We start from the raw sequence: 23,618 nt of genomic DNA, 5'->3' as shown, positions 1-23,618 counted from the left end.
TGTAGAGAATCTCTGGTAAAATTTTGGAAATTTTTCAATTATTGTTTTACTTGACTTTGTCTTAAAGAAGTGTAGAGAGGGCAAAACACGTATAGAACTACCAAACTATGTGTTTCGTGTTTAGACGAACTAGCAAGACAATTTTCAGCGAGATCGAATATCGACTGAAATTGAAAAAGAAAGGTACTTTTTACTTCTCAGTTCATGATCTATCAAAGTAAAAATTTTTTCCTGGGAGTAAGATAATTTTTCGGAAGCAAGGTCCTCTAACAGGTACCTAAATGCCTGTATAGCATATTATTCTTGTAGCAGGATTGTATTTGTGTGCACTTGGCGTAGACATATCGCTGTTTTTTAATTAGAGTGAATAGAGCACGCTGCAAATTATCACTAAGACATCTGACTGGAGAAATCGTTTGAGCACGTCGGCTTTATTTCATCCAAGAATTGGCATATCAATGGGAACATATAGACTCGAGCGATGCCTAGTGTGCGATTTGCAGGTGGCTTTATCACAAATATGATACTAATGCAGCTGCTGTTTCTCCTCAAGTTATTGGTGTAAATGAAAGCTTAGATTTTTTCCTCTGTACATGGCATTTTGAGTGCCCCAAGGTACTAAAAGAGCAATATTCTTTAATGTGACTGTCTCGCATCTTTTTTTATTTTTGCTTTTTCGGGGCGTCACTGTGCTACTGAAGAGTGCGGCGTCGAAGATCGACGCTAAAATTACAATTGTTAGGATGGTGATAAGGAAAATAATCGTGCGCTATTAATTCCAGTGTAATACTGAGTGCATTACATAACTTCAACGTCGTTGTTCTTCTAAAGAGCATGATAGTTGGGATCAGTCTTCACCACAACTACTCTGGAGTGTTCTTTTGTAAGCAAGGGCTGGTTTTATCGGAGGAGGCTTTAGCCTAGAAATCGCTAACTAACTGCGACTGCTGTTTCAAATTTTTGTCATAGGTTGTTCCTGAATAGCGGTTGATTTTCTGCGACATTTTCTGTCGTGGATATTACGATTGCGATTTAAAATAATAATAATAATAATAATAATAATAATAATAATAATAATAATAATAATAATAATAATAATAATAATAATAATAATAATTGTTTTTTTAGGGAAAGGAAAGGGCGCAGTATCTGTCTCACATATCGGTGGACACCTGAACCGCGCCGTAAGGGAAGGGATAACGAAGGGAGTGAAAGAAGAAAGGAAGAAAGAGGTGCCATAGTGGAGGGCTCCGGAATAATTTCGACCACCTGGGGATCTTTAACGCGCACTCACATCGCACGGCACACAGGCGCCTTAGCGTTTTGCCTCCATAAAAACGCAGCCGCCGCGGTTCCGATTTGCAAGTATTGTTTTCACGTCTTACAGAACTTTATAAGATGAGCACTTCGGTGACGGTCTGTACAAATGTAATGGTAACTTACTTCTGTCGTAATAGGAGCCAGCTATATAGCGAGCCGCCGCTGTGTTGGCTCAGTGCTTATGGCGCTCGGCTGCTGACACGAAAGACACTGGTTCGGACCAGGCCACAGCGGTCGAATTTCGACGGAGGTGAGATTCTAGAGGCCCATATACTGTGTGATGTCAGTGCACGCTAAAGGACACCAGATGGTGGAATTATGTGGTGCATTTGACTACGGCGTCCCTTATAGCCTAAGTCGATTTGGGACGTTAAACCCTCAGCTGTTTATCTTATAAGTGTAATATTTCCAGAACGCTTATACCGCCTTTGAAGAGATTAGTGCCTTGGCCGTTGTCATACGCAGAATATTTGTGCTAACCGCATCATTTTTGGCCCACATATTACAACCGAGCACTTGAGCAAGCTATCGCGAGCACGCTTAGGGTTCCGGAAAAGCGCGTTAGCAAATTTACAGCATAAGAATCCTGAATTCTACTCAATGAAATTGAAAACCGTTAAGCAGTGTTGTCGCTTTGTTGTAAATTCCAGTAAAAAGGCTGAGATCGCCCTGGCTTACTGAAATTAAATTGCTGACCAAATGGCACCTGGAAAATTTAACAGGCAGTGTTATTGCATAATGAGGTAACAGGTGGTGGAATGGACATGTTTAATTCAGGCGTTTACAGATAGTGCACTTCAAGCTTCGGCCCGCATCCACGAATCACGAGAAGTGATCGTCTCCACGTTGAGCACTGTTGTCCACCAAACTCGCAGGTTTCATGACTCGTCTTCGGAACCGAAGTAATGAGTGCTCTCGACAGCGCTTCACCCGTACGGGAACGGTTTTTTGACTACAGTGGAGATGCACTCCTGCAAAAGTGAGTCAGCTTCAGCATTAATCAGTCCGTCAATCCGTCACTAGGCTATTCACTGAAATTATTACCATATCGAGCAAACAGCCAGTCAATAAATCACTCCGTAAAAGATGAGCCAACCAATCAGCACATCCTTAAATTAAGCGCTGAACAAGCCAACTAATTTTATTCATTTATATTTTTATGTCACTCCTTGTTCCTACCTACCTTCCTGTCTGTCTGTCTGCCTACTTGCCTGCCTGCCTCTGTCTTCCCTTGCCTCTGCCTGCTCCTCCCTCTACGTGCCTGCCTCTGCATGACTGCATCTGCCTGCCTGACTCTGCCTGGCTGCTTCTGCCGGCCTAACTCTTCCTCCCTTTGCCTGCCTCTGCCTTTACCTGCTTTGCCTGCCTTTGCCTCTACCGGCCCCTGCCTGCCTGTTTGGCTGCCTTCCTCTGCCTGCCTGCCTGCCTACCTACCTACCTGTCTGTCTTTCTGTCAGACTATGTATTTATCTATTTGTGAATCTATTTATCCATATATCCAGCCGGTCTGTGTCTCTGTCTGCCTATGTGTCTAGGTTAGATATTCACGCTTTATAAATTAGAACATGGTGAAAGCTTAAAAGGTGGGCCTATTCTCCAAACAAGACATGTTGAGAATTAAGAGCTGTTGTGCCAGGTAGGTAATGAAGGGTGGCGTGAGCTAAGCTGACTTTATCATTGTGAACATGCAGAGAGAGGGAGAAAAAATACTTATTCGAAGACAACACGACGGTTAAAGGCTGTAAATATTTCTAATGCATAAGCCACACACATTCGTGAGCTGTAAAACTGCGTTACACGCGTCAGCGTTCAGTGAAAGCAGTCATTACTAGCTAGTACTTGCGTAAAGCTTTCGATTGCACTCCTCCACAGGTTTGAAACATATCTGTGCCGCGCAAAAAAAAAAGAAGTTGACAAAGAAACACCCAAGACAGGACAGGGGCTGTAATGTCTTGAGTGCTCGCTTGTCTGCGTCTTTTCTTGCAATAATCGTGTATGTTTCAGGAATAAACAAATTTTACACAACCGAAAATTTGATCAAAACTCTAAAAATTGATTGCGTTGCTGCTGGCTGTCAGTTGAGACACTTGGCAGGCACAAGCCGTTAGTTAGATGATATGAGAAAACGAAGCTAGCTGAAGAGCTGGTTTGGACATCATTAAAACATAAGGAAAACCTATTTCTACCTGATGCTGCGGATGAGGAAATCACTGCAATAAAAACAGCGTTAACTAAACGAAGAGGAAACGGGAAGAGCTCTATTAATTAGTTTGGCTGCAAATACGTTTAAAAACGGCCAATGGAGGTAATTTTGTACCCAAATAGCGCGTTGTCCGGATGATGGCAAAGTTCAAACAGAAGCGGTGGTAGGTTAATCGTGGGCAATTGCCCGAAACTTTCTTATGCTGAGATTTATCACGCGATTTGTTTCCGCGTTAAAGGCGTAGAACGGAGAAATCATGCATCACGCAGAACTTCGTACAGAAACAATAAGCAGAGGCAAAACCACTCACTGAAAGGGCGTCTGAAAATTTCATCACGGCAGTTCTGCTGACGCGAGGCTGCAAGTTAAAAGAAATCAAGCCTTACATAGAGTTCGAAACATTTTTTTTTTGTAACTCTTAGGAAAACACTGGAATGCAAGATGGGACGCAGCACTTGTATTGAATTAGCACGTTTCAAATTATACGCGGACGTTTTAGAATAGACGCACAGGACTCCAGTGTCACCTACAAGCTTCGATTCATATTAGAATGTCCTCCAGAGAATTTGTAGAAAGGTTTTATTTCACCATGACCTTCATTTTCTGGTTGAAAATTCTGAAAAGTTCTTTTCGTTCAAGAAATATTTCGGTTTGAAAGGGCGATAAAGATACCTAAATATTCGGTATTATTACTCTGCCCTCCCTGGAGGTGTGTGTGAGTGCCCCTTTTTGTAGCCGCCAATTTACTCCTTTGGAATGAAATAAATCTTTTTTTTCCTAATATTTGTTTAAATACCCATTGTGGTACGGCTACATAAGGTGTTTATAGAACAAAAAAGTGACGATACTAGATTTATGCACCTGATCGCCTGGAAATGTGCGTGTCTGCAGCGGCCACTGAGTAACTTCACTATCCCACCGGCGAACACGCGACTGCGAATGCAGTCCTGGAATTGTCGGTGGTAGTTTGTCGGAATGCGATAGCCAACAACTCAAAGCCAAATTTTTTCGTGTAACACTTGTTCCAAACTGGACTTTATACCCGGAGCATATTTAAGCTGAGAAAAATTCTAATCTCACTTCAGGTGTTCCCCTTCCACTTGTACATGAGAAAGGACATGGAAACTTCCATCTGTCTAAAAGCCCTCGCCACAAATAAATGTAACCCTGCTATACAAAAGCAAGCTTATAATTTGAGCTAAAATTCTTTCTCACCAGAGCAAATTATTTCAGGCCGGAATTAAACTCGGACACTTGTTTGACGCAAACATTTCATTTGAGTCATACTAGGTGGCAGTAGAAGGTGCGCCCGGATGGCAATATAGTGTAGGTCTTTTTTCATTTCAGTAACGCATCTAACCGGGAGCGATTTTAGCAGAGCATTTTACTCGATCGACAGGGCATATTCAAGCTCTGTCTCCAGAATACAAACATTTAGCCGGTTACCAAAAGTGTACATTCATAAACAATTTTTTGACAGTTTCCGAGTAGCAGACATGCTTTTCTCTTACAAGAATAAAAAGGAACACTAGTCTCTAGCTTGGCCTAGTAAAGTCCAAGCCAGCGCTTACCGAATTCTCGAAGAGGGTAGTTTTCGTGCAAAGAGCCATGATTGCCAGCTGCAAAAAAAAAGAAAGGGCACCGAAGAACGTAGAACAAATATTTTAAAGCTTTTTCATATTCGTCTTCGCAAGTCCGAGACCAGTGGGAACACTAGACTCTATTAAAAGGATCTCTCCTCCCTTTCGTTTTTTTTCATTATCTCCTATCCATCCCAAATGATAAGTGATCCTTCCTCTGGACCTAATATTAAAACGGTGTGCTCGCCTATCCGTCTGCTCGCCACGGAGCTGCAGAGCCTCCTCTTTGAGGGCAAGTCGAAGCACCAACCACCCGACAAGGACAGCCGGAGTAGTAGGACATTTTAGCCTTCAAACCAATTTTTTCGACAAAAAATGCGTTTTCAGCTCCGAGAAAGCCCAAGTCTAGCAGGATAGGCCACAAAACCAGTTTTTACAGATGACAATAATTGGATGTAATTGTCTTCAGTGATCGTTTAGCACGAGGGTAACAGTAACGTCCAGCGATTTTTTTTCTTAATCTTAAAGTGAAATAGCGCATGCCTTTCAGGAGTTGGGTGGGTGGTGTTTTTGGGCAGGGGGAGAAAAGATCGTGAGAACTGCCGAGCAGGATACGATACAGCTATCACAATTTCTCATCTTAACCCTAGAATAGGACGAACGGCATTAATTCATTCTTTTTACACGTTGGTTTTTTTTTGCAGAACAACGTGCGAAAAAGCCTAGAAGGAACTGGGTAGGCGTACGGTCCCAGGAATGGGCAACCTTACCGATTCGGGGCTCTCACATGCGTGGGTCATGTCCTGTGGGCTAGTGCTCTCCTTGAAGCACTGCATAATCATCACCATAAAGTGTCTGTCCTCCATCTGCGGTTTGTTCAAGAACGGAGTACATGGTTAGAGGCAACTAAACCTTCTTATCCGGAGAAGAACGGCCTGAAATGAACGACCGCCTTTTGAGCGCGGTGCTGATTTGTTGACAGTTTCATATCAGTTATGGGTGAAATCGAGCTGTACGCGAAAAAAGAAGCTTCTGACGCTCATGAAGTTTTACGTTGTATTTTACAATGCGGGTAAGGTAAACAGAGAAATGTGAAGAACACCTAAGCTACGCGTGAAGTTGGGAGGTCTTTTTTTACCTGCCATGGCCCACCTTCTCTTACATTGTTGTAAAAGATAACGAGAAGATAGCTCTAATATAAAAGAAAGCATATTATGGGCATTAAAGGGACTATGCAATAAATTAATTGTAATTAAGTAAAGCAGGCGAGAGATAGGCATTTCATCACTCGTCACCCCATCGCAAGAATTTTTGAGCTAGCATCAATAACAACGATGATATAGACGATTAAAAATTACGCTCCTCCTCTCCCCACTCATCTCGTACACGCCGGGCATAGACAAAAATAAAGAAAACAGCTCTGGGACTGGGCCTCATTCATCAATGCGTCATCAGATGACGTTCGCTTTGCGACTTCCAGTTGTCGCTCCTAGCACCCCAGCAGCAGCGTCGGCGGCGTGGCGGCATCTCTCTCGTCTCTCTTCGCCTTCCTGGATTGCGGCGCGCGTCGGGCTTCTTTGCTTGTCATCCGTTGTAGTTAGCAATAATAAAACCGGACCTCGAGGCGCGACTGCTCGCTCTCACGGCCGCGATAGGCATCGAGCCCTATGCGTGCGCACGAATAGCTGTGCGAGTGGCTCCGGAACTCCCGACAGAAGGAGACGGCAGAGGAAAATTTGAAACCATATGCGCGAAGGCAATGCCCTGGCTCGCGCTTGCCCGAGAGGGTCGCGCGGCGGCACGAGCAGACGATTTTCACGGCTACCGGAAGTGTGACCGTGACGTGATGGCCGCCGTGTCTCCAGCGAATAAGAGCGTTTGGTGGCCTGCTGACGTCAAGAATATAGTGACGTCTATTTTTGCGATTTTAGTTTCGAAATCGGTCACTACGAGCACACCAATCGGCCCACGAATTAAAAAAAACGGTTTTTAAGAATTTATAATAAACTGCCGGATCAGTGCTGAATACTCATACTTGGTGTGAATGCTCTTAGTACCATTTTTGAGCATTTAAAACATTTACAAGTGAATTTTTATTCGTTGCATAACCCATTTAAATCAAATAAATATTTTATAGGTTTGGCCGTGAAGAACATGCATCCCGTTGTTCTGACCTGTTTTACTCTGGATGTGCAATGCCTTGAGGTATTTTCAACATGAGTTTATATTAACGACATCATGCGTTCACGTAGCAGTACTGATTTTCTCTTTCATATTGACGCTACCCCCGAAGTCGGCAGCAAACAATTACATGATATAGATACGCAATAAAAAGAGTTGTTTCCTTTTTGTCACGCGTGATAATCAGCTGAAATGTCGGTAAATGTGGCGAAACTTCCGTGCTGAATCAGAGAACATGAGTACAAGTGCCTGGGCTGCGAGGCGGCGCTGCGAAGAAATTTTTCCTCTAGACGATGCGTTCCGTAAATTTTACTCTGGCAAACGCAATTTTGTAAAACCCACGGATGCAATGTTCATGCAGGCAAGAAAAGGGATCGGAGTTAAAAAGAAATATCTATTTACATCAAGCAATCCAGGTAGCATTTATTCAATAACTGACACAAATCCAATTCTCAGCTTCCGCACACCGAAATCAGAGAGAAATCGCAGTCTGCATAGAGCACTATGCATCCAGTCACGGTGCTTTTCCTTGCTATGCGTCATTATAGTACCCAACAGTATCGTATGTGTTAGAGAGCAATTTTTTATATTCAGACTATTTCATTTCCGTCCAGGGCCAAAGTACAGAAGTAGAAAAGGTTGGGTTTCTTTTTTTATACTTTTCGCAATGCGAGAAATTATATATGTCCTCTAAAGGCAATGATGAACATTCCCGAAGCGGAATTGCTATCGCCACGTCTGTATGTGAACGACTGATTGAAGCACGACATCTAATAAAAGCTTTTATGCATTTCTGTGCTCGACGTGGCCGACCTCTGATTTCTCCCCTGCAGCCGCTTTCGCTGTTCTTTTAGTAAACCTCCGTAAGATTGAGACAGTATTACAGTGTTCCAGTATTGACCCTCTCGGAAGCTGGCAGGCCAAGTGGCAGATATTTGTCTCAATATGTTTCCAATAAGAACGACAAATAAAGTGTCATCCCTGCACAAGTGTCGCGCTATACATAAGCGGAAAATTCGTATGTGTCTGAAAGTCACCTACATTTGATTCGTCTCTATTTAAGCAGTGGCTGCGAGGATACAACTCGGCTCACGAACTCTTTCTGTTTCATCCGTGTACACGTCTCAGAGCAGACGGTATGGTTGTATTGGTTTCTACAGCAACTTTGTGACCACTACCCATCTTGACGAATTGTTTGCGGTGATTTCAGATGCCCCCCCCCCTTTTCTCTCTCTCTCTCTGAGTTGACAGGAACACGAATTCCCGCGGACAAAAATTTCTACATATCACTGAAAATTTTGAGCAATGATAGAAGTGCCGCATTATATCTGCCACTAGCCTCAGCCTCAGCTTTAGGCCTGATTTGCTTTCACGGGACGTCCGGGTGAAGTGGCGAACCACACCTGACGGCAGGGGGGTAACCATTGCGCAATGTTTGTGCTTGTTGACGGCTTCACGTTGACAGAACTGCAGACAGCCCTGAGCGACCATTTATGTCGCTGTGCACCTGGTCCCGACGACGTCCTCAAGAAAATGCTTTAGAACTACTCTCTTGGCTGGAAGCAGGTGTTACTGAACTGCTTCATTCAACTTTTGGAAGCGAGCGACATTCCGCTGTCATGGAAAGTGGTTTGTGTTGTGGTCGTGTTCAAGCCTGGCCTCCTATTATCGTGTGTCACGGGTATCCTGTGGAGCTAAGCTGAAGGAAAAGCTGGTGGATGCTCGCCTACCTTTGTGTTTAGAGGAAATCAAGGCATATATCATCATGCGTCACTGGATTCTGCGCGGGTTTGTGTGCCTACGTCTTAGACCTGGTAAGAAACATTGAACATGAGACGGTTTTCGGTTCTTAGCCACTAGCCATATTTCTTGGTGCTGCTAAGAGTAAAACTGAAGCCTATCACAGCGCCTTTGAAAGTTCCATGTGGCACAGTTTAACGACATAGGTGTACAGAGCCATCTCCTAATATTCATTCCTTCGTTCATCCGTCATCGTTCGACCCGAGCGCTGTTAGGTTCCACTCAAGTGCGTAAACGGCTCCCTGAGGCAAGTGTTGTTTATTGCGCATTTTATCTTCGCAATGGCTGGTCTTCCCGAAGCCTTGCAGAACAATGTCAGGTGGCAGACAACCTCGCCCATGAAGCGCATTCTTAGAGTTCTTTAATAAAACTCGCTCAAGCTGCCAAGTTATGCTTCAAAGATAGGTCCTCAGCCGTTTCAGATTCCTGTCGTGTGCGTGAAACCAAACGGATGCGACCAAGGGACTCAACAGACCTGAAGCCACTTTACTACACCACATTTGCGCGGGCATGCACACTGCTTACATGTGGAAGCATAAGACAGACCTGGCATATTCTTCGCTGTGTTCTTACTGTACTGTATGCGGATAATGAAACGTTATCTCATGCGCAGCCCAGAATTCAGCGCGAAAAGGTGCGCCCTACTCGCTTCACTCCATAGGGCAGAATCACTACACAGTTTATTTCACAACATCGTTTACCGCCGCGGAAGCCACTGATTTAGACAGGAGGTTCCCGCGTTTATTTAAAATACCCTCCGAGACTCTGACCTGAGCTTTTGATGGTGACAATAGCCTTTGATGAAAATTGTGAAAATTGCGCGCATGACGACATAAACGTAGCATGTCACATGATCTCCGTCGTAAATAGTCGATTTTAATCGGCATCTAAATGTTGCTACGCTAGATAAATATTTGGCCCAATAATTGCGAGGCTAATTCCACCAGTAGCTGAAGACAAACTAAACCACCTCACTCAAAAATTGGTGGAGGAGCCATGTAACAGAATTGGCAGTCCCGCAGCTGCACTTTCTTGACACCTTCGATGCCTGAAGAAGCCCAATTTTTCAAGAAGTCCAACCTGGAGCCGTGCAAGCAAACCCGGCTGTATTGTGGGCAGGCTCACTTCATCAGCGAGACCCGGCATTCTTCAGCGGAACCTGTGAGCATAATGTGGGTGATTGGCTTTCCTCTTACGAGTGGGTAAACCTCTACAACCAAAAAGATGTTGAAGGAGAACTGAATAACATTATTAATGCACGAAGCATTACAGGGCCCATGACGGCATATATTGACCGTCGCGTTAAACTGCACCGGAAGCGCTGAGTAGAAAGGAAGACAGCTGAGCCAGCGTGACGACTACAAACCGGAAATGACGTTACAAACCGGTAGTGAAGGCGGTAAATGATATTACCTAACCGGAAGCGTTCCGACATGTCATCGAGGGAAGCGTGGTGCCTAGGAAGCGCTGGCGTTGCCTGTGCGAGCCGGGAGCTCGCTAAGTCTTAGTACAATAATTCTCTAACTGAAAAAGAGAGCTCAGGCATCGGCTGGGTCCTTGCCAAATTCTGTCTTTACCTCTATGTCTGCCGGTATATAGCCAGGACGAAGCACCTTACATTTTTTTTGGCTTTCCTTTCCGAAAGACTCATCCAGCGCCTCGCCAGCTGGGGTCTTCATCTGCAGGAATATGTGATACGCGTATTCTAGCGCACTGGCCGCAAGCCTCAACACGCCAGTGCCTTGTCTCTCTGGCCACCTCTGGAAGAGATCGTCAGTTTTTCCGCATGCGACGTCTCACCACCGTTTCTCCAGATCAGCCACACGCCATCAGTGCAAAGTACAGAAACTTGCATCGCATGCCTTCTAGGTTTTCTCTCCAAATCAGCGGCAGTTTCTTCATCGCGTGTTCTCCGGCGCCATGTTTCCCATGTCGCAATTGGTAATAACCTATTTTATCGCCACGACTGCAGCTTAGATGGCCACAAGTGGTCGTTAGTTTGCTTCGGCACTTCCGCTCGCAGATCTGCGAGTAGTTGGACGCTGATTCCCAATGCCGTCCGGAAGTGTTCAAGATGTGCACCCGAGTCAGGCTGCGCTACTACTGGCACGGCATGGACACCTTCCAAATCAAGTACGTGATAACGTGCCTCTGCGGACGCCGCAAGACACCTGTTCATCGTTCTGCTTCAAAATTTCAGCCGCTCCCTTGTTCAAGAAGCTCCTGACCATACCAGCATTGAATTGCAGGGCCCGTTTCCGTACAATGCTGCCCGCAACTGTTGGGATATCGTCATGGTTCAGTTTTCAGAAGCAGCAGCCCTTCCGGCTGTCACAGCGCCAAACGTGGTCTCCTTCATTTTGCAGCGATTCGTCCTTAACCACTGCAGGCACAGAGAACCGCTCAGTATCCGACGGCGCATCATCTTGTCTGACATTGCAAAATTCCTGCTCTCCCAGTGGACCATTATTTTAAGTATAACTAAAACAGTACATTACAATATTCTGAGGTGACATCGCAATTAAAATTGATGTCCAAGAATCATGAACTTCGCACCATCTTTCTCCTTCCCTTCGCGCTCTTTTTCATCACGAGCTTATCTAAACACCTTGCATTAAAGCAAAAGCACTCCATGTGTAATTTTCTCTTAATTTACATTATCGCACGGCCGTCGACCGGCAGTTCCGTCAACGCCTTATCAAGCAACAAGCGGCGAAATAGGCCGGTTATGCGCACGAGCGCAGAAACATGTCTAACTATGCTCACACTTACATTTTTGAAATTGAAAAATTGTAAGCTACTGTTATAAAAATATTAAAGGTAATGGTCTGTTATTCTGATATGCAGCACATTTTATTTCTTTTATGGCGTTTCCATCGATCACATAGAACAGTTAAGACTGCTTAGAGAAACAAGGGATCGCTTTTGACGAGAGCGAAAAGGTAATTGAAAAAAATTGCAAGACTGCCATCACGTGTTCTGCGGATATATTTATTGTTATAGTAAAATATTACATTATATAAAAAATTGCGGTCATAAACGGTTTCCACGGCAAAACTTCTTTTGTCCAGAATTGTGAGGCATTAGGCTTGCCCAGACAGAATATTCGTCTCCTAAGCTTTTACCAGATGCGTGCAAACTTCCTGCCCTGCTGGCTGTTGGTGCTGTCGGCACAGGCCAGAGATATATCAAACAGGCGTGCGCCTGTTTAGTGCCGTTCTTTTAGTCCCAAAACGCTTGTACGTTCACAAACACCGATTAAGAAAGGGAGAATTGTTGGGCCAGTTGGTTCATGATTCAAGACTGAAAACGGCGCGAAAAACGGGACAAGATAGAGAGAAGCAACACACACACAGCACCGAACTTACAACTGAATGTATTTCATGCGAAAGCGCGATAAATACAAGAAGGACGCGTAAAAAACTAAAAGAACACCATAATATAAGATTGATACTATTGCAGGTCAATATCTAAAAAGGCTATCTCTTTTCTCGACAAGCGAAGAGACGGCACGCTCAAGCACTTGTCACCTCTCGTGTGGATGACGAAAGCTTCGTACAGTTCTTGTTTTTGTTGGCTTGCGTACGTGTGCAGCACTTTGCTTTTGTTGAACTGGGGAGTGCATTTGCATGTTGTCACATTCTTGGTGAGTGTGATCCCTCTGCCTACTCTGACATCATTAGCGTGCTCTCTTTATCTGTCATTTAAGCAACGGCCAGTCCGGCCAACATAAGTGGCACCGCATGACAGAGGGATTTCGTAGATCGCCTTGCTTTGGCAGTCAACATATTGCGTCACGTGCTTAGTGATGTAGGACTCTCGCTTTTTCTCTGCCCCGTTTACTTTTCTGCACAACCTGCGCAATGTGTTGGGTGCCGAAAACACTACACGCACACCGCCTCGTCCCGCAATCTTTTTCAGCCGGTGCTGTGTTTGTTGCTTCTCTCTATATTGTCCCTTTTTTCGCGCCGTTTTCAGTCTTGAACCGACTAAGAGTTTTGCCAGCTGCGTGCCCAAGCCACTAAAGATAAATCAAATACGTATCCACAACTGGTGATCGAGCATGCGGCGGTGAGAAGAATCAGCTTCGCAGACCGCTGGGAGAATGAATGAATGAATGAATGAATGAATGAATGAATGAATGAATGAATGAATGAATGAATGAATGAATGAATGAATGAATGAATGAATGAATGAATGAATGAATGAAAACTTTATTGTCCACCGAGAAGGAGCCCCGAAATCCCGGTACCAGCGCGCAGGCCTGGGAAACGGGTAGGGGATGCTCCGCATACTAAGGACTAGTGAAGTGACGTTTTTTCTCGGCCTCAGCCGCCAGGTGGGTGGCTTGCTGCCGGATGGCGGGGTCCTCACTCCGCAGCGACACTTCCCAGGTTTCTCTACTGTTGATGTTTCTCGCCCAGCGGCGCCCGGGGGATTTGGGAATGCGCCAATTCCCCGGGCGCCGCTGGGCGAGAGCACTAGACTATCGCCGCAGCCTGTAACGCCTCGTGTTTAGCCGCAATACACTCTCGCGCTGAGCATTGCACATCGTCGTCTTCCACCTGCGGCGCTAACAGATCAGATCTGCTTAACCTCCAGCAGAGCTTAATCTTAGTCTCATATCATCACCAGACGTACTGGCAACCCACTAAGGCAAACCCATGAGTCAACCAGGCTTAACACATGCTTTCTGACGTCTACGTTGAAGCCTTACCAATTTTTTTTTTTTACCTCACGTTGGGGGGCTTTTATTTCTTTTTGCAACGAGGAGTGCTCAGAAAGAAAAAATTGAACTGCATGAATAAGAAGAAATTTAAAGGCAAAGTGGGTTGCAAGATGTTCGGTACCAAATGAGTAGTTGCTTTGCAACACTGTTCCATTAGCAATGAGAGCTTTTGGCTTAAAACAGAGAAGTAGTGATTTACTTCTTGCGATAAAAGTACCAACGAAAGTGCACAGGTGTTACCATCCCCATGTTCGAGTAAGAAGTTAATTGTACTGAACGGTTCTCTCTCCTACCTATGATCACACGCGCTTTGGCACACGTCCTCAGCTGTGCAACGAATAACGGCCCTGAACTTTGTGCACGCAAGTGTAAAGTTGATTACCGCCAACCATTTAAAGCCTCATTACTTAGCTGTATTATTTTCTTGCACAAGATTCAGTGGGTCATGCCTCAAGTACTGTAAATAAATACAAAACAAAGTGAACAAAGGCAGAGGGGGAGCTTCAGTCCGCTAGCCAACGGTTCTACAAAAAAGACTTGTCTTCGTCTGAGAATTGAGCTCATAATTCACAGGAATTAAATAAGACCTCCGCTGCGAGGAGGAAGCAGTGATGAGGGGTAGGAGGGTTTGAAGTTGGTAAGTGTACTGGGATGGGGGATATAAACTTGATAAAATCGTTTTCTCGCATGGATGCTACGACAGGTGGTATGGTAAAGAGAATTAGTCTGATTGTTCTGGAAAAAAAATGACTGGCGATTCAGCATGGTTTGGAAAAGTCGGAATTAGGTACGCTAGCACTTCAGTTGCGTTTCCACTTCAGTTGCGGTTTCGGTTCGATGCCCGGTTTTCAAAGTCAAGCAGTCTTCAGACGAAGAGCTAGCACACAAAAACTGGAGGAGACACATAGGCTTCGCCTCAAACACACGAAGCGATAGCGTTAAGGAGTTAATGGCCGTAGATGTGGAATTGGTCACACTATACTTAACGTTCCTGGATCGTATGGAGTCCTCCTACTATTTCTGGCGGAATGATGCAGCGTTTAAGTGATGCGCCACTTCTCTGGTGTTGCACGTACTGCCACCGGTGTGGATTGTGCCACCTAGGTTGCTCTATCCGTGCCACCAGCGTCGCCAGACAGACTGTGGCGAAATCGGTAAGTGTGGTCTTAGTGCTAGCGCAGTACAAATTGCTAGGAAGGAATGGGTCAGTTGAGATGAATGAAATGAGAATGAGGAGGCTAGGAAGATGGCGAACTTCACCTTGAGAAAGCTGGTCGTCTAAGCATAGGGGCGAAGACGGTGTCATAGTTAAGAAGATTAGTCCAGTTGACTTGATGCGGTTGACGTGTTTCAGATTCTCGCAGACACGTTAAACGTGGTATGTTTTAGCGTGGTATCTCAGCTGTGTCTCCAGCATTGTACGTGTGAATTCCTTGTCTTGTGCACGCGTCCCGTTCTGCTGGTTTCTTTACCTGGTACGATGCACTAACTGGCCCAACAAGCTGCGCTTCACCAATATCTCGACAGACTTCTGAAAACTTCGTATTGAGCGCGGCCAGGAATTGAGCGCGACCAGTTCCATTCTTCGACGTGCCCAGAGCGCATATGCTGCTTTCACTGCCACTAGGTTGTTCAGCCATTTCTCCCTTGCAGCATCTTGGCCTTAGTTTGAGCAGCCCGCTCTTGCTATCATTTGGCGCCACCACATTTGGGTTCAGCCACAGATCTGTTTGCACCGCTGTTCAAAATTTCCTGTTAGAATCTCACCGACTGCCTTGCTAAGTGTTCCAACCTTTTCTTTTCTATCAATTATTACATTTTGACTAAATCATTACTATTTAATCACTCTCTTTATTATTATTCTTAAAATTTTAAAATCAAAACACTCATGCCTTTTCTGTTCATGTCGAAAAATTCACCGGTGTTGCGCTCCCACGTGCTTTTCCTTTTTGTAAACTGCGTTCAGGTGAATAGCCACCCGATTCTTGGCCGATCCCCCAGTGTAGGTATGTGCCATCTTTTGATAGGCTAACAACAACAACAACAACATTTCTGGGTGCCGCTCAGCCCAATGAAGAATTCGCCTAAGCACCACTTGTCTACTCGTTCATAGTGCGCAGCGTTGCTACCACAATGTAGCAATATCAGTAAGAACAGAGTTGTTAATGGTAACGCTATAAAGCTTCTGGACGTGAAAATATGGAAGAAGGTGGCCACTTCATCGGCCTTTCTTATCTTTTATGTAAAAATTTTGGAAACGGGACTGATTCGCGGGCCAGAAAAACCTGTTCTCACCGCTTTGTACATTTCAGGTGCAGTTCCTTTCCTTTTTGTTTGGTTTGCGCACTTCTTTGCTGCACCCACCCCTGGAAAAGAGATAAATCACACCAAGTAAGGATTTATTGAGTACATGCAGGATGAGTAGATCAACTTCAGTGTCCACTCGAGGGTCCAAAAGTCAGGAGACAGGAGCAGGACCCTCGATAGATTAACACTTAACGAAATTGCAAGGAAAGAAACCGCGAACATTGACAGGCACTCATACGGTACTAACAATGATACTATATAATAAACACCACAGGCGATGCTAATGAAACTTAATAAATTATAAGGGTGAAAAAAATCGAAAATCAAAAACAACCATTCTTATATATGGCAATCTATGAGGCACAATAACTGTTTTATTTTAACTGTTAGTTGTTTGCCACAGTAAATGGGGCGTACAGCAATAGTTAACAGCATAGATATGAAATTTAATAGTATAATATCCGAATAAATAGAGAAAACCACATTGCTCTTCTTTGAGGTGGACTATAATACAAACATTTCGTTGCCATGCTGTGATGGAAATGTATTTGAAACAATAAAGTCGAGCTTTCGGCGAAAAAATAATGCTTGGCAATGATGATTGTACGATCTATGCGAGCAGATGTTTAGCTCATCACTTTCTTTTTTGTGTGTGTCCAATCAAAATGAACTGCCGTCAAACTTCTTCCCTTTCACTATTATTATTGTCGAGCACTTTTCTGTTTTACTGCCAGCTAAAGCTGCTAATGCCAGAAGACAGCACTGCCACCCATTTAACAACGACCTGATTCGTTCTTAAGTAAATGTGTAATGATTTCAGCAGTGCTAGAAAACAAGGTAGTGTAAATTGCACTGTTTTCTGATATGTGCTGTATTATCTGACGCAAAGATAAAATAGCCAGAGAAAATCTGGACGAATATTTTATCGCCAACGCGCGAGAAATTTCCCGTAGTACGCCGTCAGTAGCTTTAATACTGGTGATGTTTGTGGGCACGCAGCTGACAACAGGTCAATGAGAACGGGAACCACAAAACTGTGGCAAACGCACTTTTCTGGTAGTGCCGACCGCTTTCATTTTCTACATTGTCGAAACATTCAGTTTCGACAGTGGTAGTTCGCTGGTCTTTTGGGTGTTCAAGTGCGTGATGACAGAGATCTGCTGGGTCATTTGACCCTCGGCTTTAATTATTATGTGAGTGTTGCTGTGGTACAGTGATTTGCAGAGAATACAATGCAAAGATAATCCTGCTCATTTTAATAACAAACTCAGAGAGCACTGCAGAGACTTCATTGGAGAAATGCGAAAGCATTAGTGTTTTCCGCGACGTTTGTGGCTCCTAGTCGACTTTGGTAATTCTTCTCCCTATGGCGTCATATGGAATGTTTTCGAGCTAGTTGAAAACCTGCGTATTATCCTCCTTCTCAGATACGGATATTCATGGCTCCGTTTTGGTTTGGCCTAATTGGTTGTAGGAGTGACATCATCATGAAGACGTATGGGACGATGTCCAACCCTTCTGACGTCACATCGCCTCATGAATTAGCACCATCAATTAACCTCATTAACTGGTATCGGTAATTACATTCGTTAAGTAACCGCGTTGGTCAGCATCACTAAGTAGTACCGGGATTTCTGTAGCATTCATCTTTAGTAATGGTCATTAATTAACGATTAGTGTTAATGACCAGTGACTAATGACTCTGACACGATATTGTTTAATCATTGACTTTACTTCACCACACCACTCTTGCTTCCAGGTTTTGCCAAAACATTTTGGCGAAACTTCTTGCGGATACTTGCGGTGCCGACATACCCTAGTAATGATTTCGCAATAATAATAATATTAATTGTTACTTTAGAGTACAGTTAACCATAACGTTCATCTTTCTAGTCACCGCTGTGAATGTCACAACAATAGCCGTTCCAGCTGAAGATTAAGTGAGATAGCTGATCTTCTAACATCGCAGATTTGTTCATCATCGCAACTTCGCGAAGCGTTCATCATTGCCGGGTTTAAATAGGGTTTTCACTCCGATGAGAAAGGCCCGGTGAAGGGAAAGAGCACCAATGATGAGCGCTTTGCTCAGACGAACACATGTCTGCTTGTGGAAACGTTGGAAAGCCGCCTGAGGGTTCGCCTCCCTTGTTCAGATTGTACTCGACAGAATCCCATCTACTTGACCTCGCTCCACAATAGTCATAATTATGAAGGACTATAAATTAATGAATGCTCCAAGTTCCACAGCGCTCATGCATGTGTCTCATCCTTATTGTCGCGTCTGTCGCGCTGTTATTTATGTGTCATGAACTAACTGGCCCGGCTAATTCCACATCTGGCTCTAAGTTCCTTCCCCTTATGCAGTTTGCGGCTGTACACGAAATCCTATCCTCAGAGTAGACATACATTTGGACTTCACGAATAGCTGTCATTCTTCGGGCCTGTCTTTCAAGGAGGAAGGGGAGTAGGGGCATCATTTTGTGTCATCTCATTGCATGTTTTCGATCATTCTATTATTGATATGTATCGAACGCTTTATTCAGTGATTAAGTGTTTTGTTCTCATACTTACATGCTGAGCACAACTTTTCACCTAGAATTTCTTCTTCGGCGGGCGCCGCAGCTGCGGTGTCACCTGGTGCGCCGGCAGACTCCTCGTTTTCGCCTTTGTCGTTTGTAGCTCGACATGCTACAAAAGCCACGCCAGAAATGTACAGCGCCGCAAGCATCATCATTCTTGTCACAATATTTGCAGGCACCCTGGAAGAACGGGACGCAAAACAAGGTCGGATTTCTGAAGGTCGGTAATGTGTTAGCTGCATTTGAAGGAGAAAAATTAAAAGGAAGAAATGAAGCAAAAGTTGTTGATACCGACGACATTTACGAGACCCTTCCTACGTTATTCTACACACACAAACAGCCGGTGCTTTACAATAACCGGAGAACGCTGATCTGGCCTACACGCTCTCACATCTCAGGCGAACGGTGCATGAGAAGGAGGTATACCGAGACAGTGGTTTCGTTAACTCCCTAACAATAGCAAGGCGCTCTCGCTCCGTTATGCAATAGTTACGTTCACAGGGATATAGCAGGTGGATGACTTTGGCAATCACAATATAGTGCTTATGGTGGCGCCGGGCAAGGATGGCGCCAATACCATGGCCACTGGCGTCGGTGCGAAGTTCCGTATGCGCAGAAACGTTGAAATTGGCCATCACAGGCGGAACAGTGAGGGCCGCAGCAAGTGCTGTGAAGGTGCTAGCTTGGTCAAGGCTCCAAGAGAAAGGCACATCCTTCTTAAGGAGAGTGGTGGCGAGTGTCAGAACCTTCTTCAGAAGACTGCGAAAAGAGGAGCTCAAAACAAAAGCTTGGATGTCAGTGTCAATCTGGGCGGTAACTGTTGCACCGTCCACGGAGATATCGAGAAGGTTGTGGAGAGGAGCTAGGTAAATAACTGGTTTTTGTGTAAAGTAAATGGAGTAGCGTCTGTCTCATATATCTGCGGACACCTGAACCGCGCCGTAAGAGAATGGATAAAGAGGGAGTGAAAGAGGAAAGGAAGAAAGTAGTGCCGTAGCAGAGGGTTCCGGAATACTTTCGACCACCTGGGGATCTTTAACGTCCACTGACATCGCACAGCACACGGGCGCCTTAGGCGTTTCGCCTCCATAATGACGCAGCCGCCGCGGTCGGGTTCGAACCCGGGAACTCCGGATCAGTAGCCGAGCGCCTTAACCACTGAGCCACCACGACGGGTAGAGGAGCGAGGTTCAGGAAATTTTAGGGCCAAGCCGTCAAAGCAGCGTCGGCTCCGAGACTCTGCTTTGGGCGCTGATGTTGCGCCGAAAAAGAGCGGCGGACCTGAGGTGAAGGCGACAGGCTGAACCTGCGCGGGATCTGAGTGCTGAAGACGTGTAAGGGCTCAGCACCGTACGAAATCTCGCGTTGCGTGTAGTCTGCACGACCTGCGCAATAAGAGCTAGGTCGTGGTGGCGAAAACCAACGTCTGCGGCAGTGGCAGTAAATGAGGCCGACACGATAGCAGCTGAAGCCACTCTCAAGCAGCGCCACTCTCAAGGTGAACACTCTCAATGTTCGCTTACACCCAGTAAACATAAGTACCCACGAAAGCAGCAGATTGGACAGCCGTCGCCGTAGCTCAATTGGTAAGAGCACCGGACGCGATATTCGGACGTCGTGGGTTCGGATCCCACCGGCGGCAAGGTTGTTTTTTCTGCTGCTTTATAAGTAATTTTCTTTAAGCGATTTATTAATCTAAGTACTGTAATATCCCACTGATAAGCACAACATATAAAAAAAAACATTCCCCTATGCACCTTGGTTTCGGTGACTGTTGGCTCCCTTCATAAGTTTGTCAAACGGGCCCCTCATTTCCTTTAAATTATCTGCTAATAGCTTAACGACGGTCTCGGTTCTGGCAGTCTTGATGCCATAGGTAGCTTAAGAGGGCTCTCGCACAGTTTCCGCCCTCACCGTTAGATGACGTTCCACGTCACGCCCGCGGTATTACAGGACGTGCTACGTCCGCCGCTATGGTCGAGGGTGGCGCTGGTGAGCACTCTCAAGGTTCGCTTACACCCAATGAACATAAATACCCACGAGAGCAGCAGATTGGACAGCCGTCGCCGTAGCTCAATTGGTAAGAGCACCGGACGCGATATTCGGAGGTCGTGGGTTCGGATCCCACCGGCGGCAAGGTTGTTTTTTCTGCTGCTTTTAAGTAATTTTCTTTAAGCGATTTATTAATCTAAGTACTGTAATATCCCACCGATAAGCACAACATATAAAAAAAACATTTCCCTATGCACCTTGGTTTCGGTGACTGTTGGCTCCCCCTTCATAAGTATATATATATATATGCGTGCGTGCGTGTGTGTGCGTGTGTATGTGTGTTTGTGTGTGTGTGCAGCTTAGAATTAATAGCCTGCACAACAAGCCTGTGTGTAACCGACGTTATCGTGATTCGTCTGTAGGAGTAAGTCTTTGCTTTCCCTCCTTTCCCTTTATCAATTTAACTTAGCCTGCTGCGCAGCCAATATTCTTGCACCTGCTTACTCCGAAAGACTTGCTCTATAGCTTTGAACAATGCGTGCTTACTTTTCGCCCCAGCTCAGTAATCAACGCTATCGCAATTGGATGCCTTATGGTTTATGGGCGTTTAACGTCCCAAAGCGTCTCAGGCTATGAGGGACGCCGTTGTGAAGGGCTCCGGTAATTTCGAACACCTGGAGTTCTTTAACATGTATTGACATCGCACAGTACACGGGCATATTGAATTTCGCCTCCATCGAAATTCGACCACCGCGGCCAGGATCGAACCCGCATCTTTTGGGTCAGCAGCCGAGCGCCATAAACACTCAGCCACTGCGTCGGGGCGGTATTTCCTCAGCACCGGTTGCTGTATTCATAGCAATTATTTCCAGCGCTCTCCTCGAGTTCATGTTCTCTGAATTTACCTTTTCTTCTGGGATTTTCAGCGTTGCAGCGTCTGTTGGCTTAGAGAACACCCCTCCTTTGCTTTACATTTCTGGCGAATTACCGCATACGTGTAGTCCAAAATTTAGCTCACCGAGCGAACAAACTACAATTTCTGGGCTCGTCCAACGCGGTCACAATGGCGCTGGAAGCGCTGTATTTTTTGCAACTCAGCACCAGGTAATCAAATAGATAAGTAGTGAAATAATCAAATCATACTTCACCTTTTGACGAAGTAGAAGAGCCCGATTTGCGACCCAGTTCGGATTAGATACGTTGTTTTTTTTTTTCGCTAAAGTAGGTTGTGTCCATCGACTACATAGAGCATCCTGGATACGGCTGCACTCGTATGTATTTATTTTCTACTTTATCGGACAGCGAAAAAAATTTGAATTAGGCGAATGAGGCATCTAAGATTTTCTTCTGAAAGAAGCTGCAGCTGTTGTTGAAGCAGGCAGCCGTAATTCCCATTTTGCCTCGAACAAAAGAGGCTTTGTGTTTGCCAAACTGCTTAGCTCCATTATGGCGCTGTAAGAGTATTTTACTTTTGTCGGCATCTGCGCACTATTAATGCAGAATGTCTGTTCTCTCTGCTTTTCGCAAGATGGCATAGAAAAAGGAAACTATGCATGGAGGTTAGCAGAGCACCAGATTTTTCTTGACGCCACCACCAACTAGCGACATTTGCCGACCCCTAATAGCATACACCCCGTAATTCGGTGGGCATTTGTCATTTGTAATCTCGTGAAGACTACAGTGTGCGGTCAGCTGGTACGAGAACGCCTTCATTGTGATATCCTACACTGCTTACCCGCTGTAAAATCCCACTTATTCTTGGGGTGATTTTTTATCATTTACAGATTTATATTTTAAACCTATGAGAGATAAGTCTTCGCCGTCTGTTGAACTGGATTGTACAACAAGGCGGACATTATCAACTTCATATGGGTGCAGTATTACGCAATTGTTAACTGAAGTTAGGAAACAGACTTTCGTAATTTAATTCTAACGCGCAGCGTTTTATTGCGAAATTGACTGCCGTCTACATAGCAGTTGCACCCTGTTTCTAAATTTTCTTAATGTTCTATGATTCCAAATATCCAGCATCAAAAATGGGTATTTCAAAGCTCTTTGAGTCTGCTTTCCTGCACAACATATTTTCCAAATGGCGTCGCTGCAAGTGGTATCCTCGGCGAAATCCTTACCTTCTTCTACATCATCAAATACATGAACTGCGCTTGTATTTTATGCATCAGAAGGGCGAGAGACGCCTTTTTATAAATATTTAATGCTACAAAGCAAACTTAACCAGCTTTAAAAGGCGGTTTTCTGACATTCTATATTTCGAAATTTGTCTATCAAGAAAATTTAAAAACACAGGTCACCTTCGATGTTGAAGGCCACGAATTTCGCAATTTAAGCTTGCTCTCAGCGTTAAGAAATGCATTGTTTATTCGTTAATTTAATTTAAATAATCGTCTATTTACTGATTCATAAGACATACAAAATGTCCGCCTTGCTGTACAATCTAGCTCAACAAACCCCATCAATGTCTCTCTCGAACCTTTGAAAAGGAAAATCTTTTAAGGTTAAAAAAACAGTGTTAAATGGTCCCTGCCCTCAGATGCATTAGTTCAGAACGCGGTAAGAAATCCGTGGTATGCACTGAACATTTCAAATTCCTGCGGTAATGCAGAAAAATCGACGAAACTCAGTATATGGCAGCAGAAATTTTCTGAGCTCGTTCCAGAAGATTTCACACACACAACAAAAAAATTTCTCCCTCAGAAAGAAAAACAGAGCACCTTTCTTCTGTGCTTAGGCGAAGACAGCTGGTTCAGCCTGCCTTTATAGGCCTGTTGATTACATGCAGAAAACAAAAGTAATGTTCAACAGCCTCGCAACAGAGCAGCACTTCACAATTCGTAGCGAGGTTCTGGAAGTGATAACGGAATACATTCACTTAGTGCAGGTAGTGACCTATAATCCGGATCACGAGAGGG

The 23,618-nt window shown here is 44.8% G+C and overlaps 1 protein-coding gene across 1 annotated transcript; it reads right to left on the bottom strand.

Moving 5' to 3' along the window:
- Nucleotides 1–2,059: 2,059 nt before the first annotated feature.
- Nucleotides 2,060–21,998, bottom strand: LOC144100415 (uncharacterized). The gene is made up of 7 exons (XM_077633373.1): nt 21,840–21,998; nt 18,692–18,879; nt 16,109–16,179; nt 5,874–5,969; nt 5,095–5,142; nt 3,834–3,881; nt 2,060–2,291 (listed from the first exon to the last, which is right to left on the bottom strand). Exons 2-7 carry the CDS (start codon nt 18,852–18,854, stop codon nt 2,247–2,249), a joined length of 471 nt encoding a protein of 156 aa, XP_077489499.1. The 5' UTR covers nt 18,855–18,879; nt 21,840–21,998; the 3' UTR covers nt 2,060–2,246.
- Nucleotides 21,999–23,618: the final 1,620 nt, after the last annotated feature.

This window comes from Amblyomma americanum, chromosome 8, assembly GCF_052857255.1.
Source record: "Amblyomma americanum isolate KBUSLIRL-KWMA chromosome 8, ASM5285725v1, whole genome shotgun sequence".
NCBI classification, from domain to species: Eukaryota; Metazoa; Arthropoda; class Arachnida; order Ixodida; family Ixodidae; genus Amblyomma; species Amblyomma americanum.
This window is presented reverse-complemented; position numbering and strand designations above follow the sequence as displayed.

What these genes read in the sequence shown, in the direction of transcription:
- LOC144100415 (XM_077633373.1), bottom strand. Translation starts at nt 18,854, where the DNA reads ATGATGATGCTTGCGGCGCTGTACATTTCTGGCGTGGCTTTTGTAGCA. An exon ending in CATGTGAGAGCCCCGAATCG is followed by an intron (nt 5,143 to 5,873) that starts GTAAGGTTGCCC and finishes TTTTTTTTGCAG; the next exon opens with CTGGCAATCATGGCTCTTTG. An exon ending in AATTTTCAGACGCCCTTTCA is followed by an intron (nt 2,292 to 3,833) that starts GTGAGTGGTTTT and finishes TCACTTTTGCAG; the next exon opens with GAGTGCATCTCCACTGTAGT.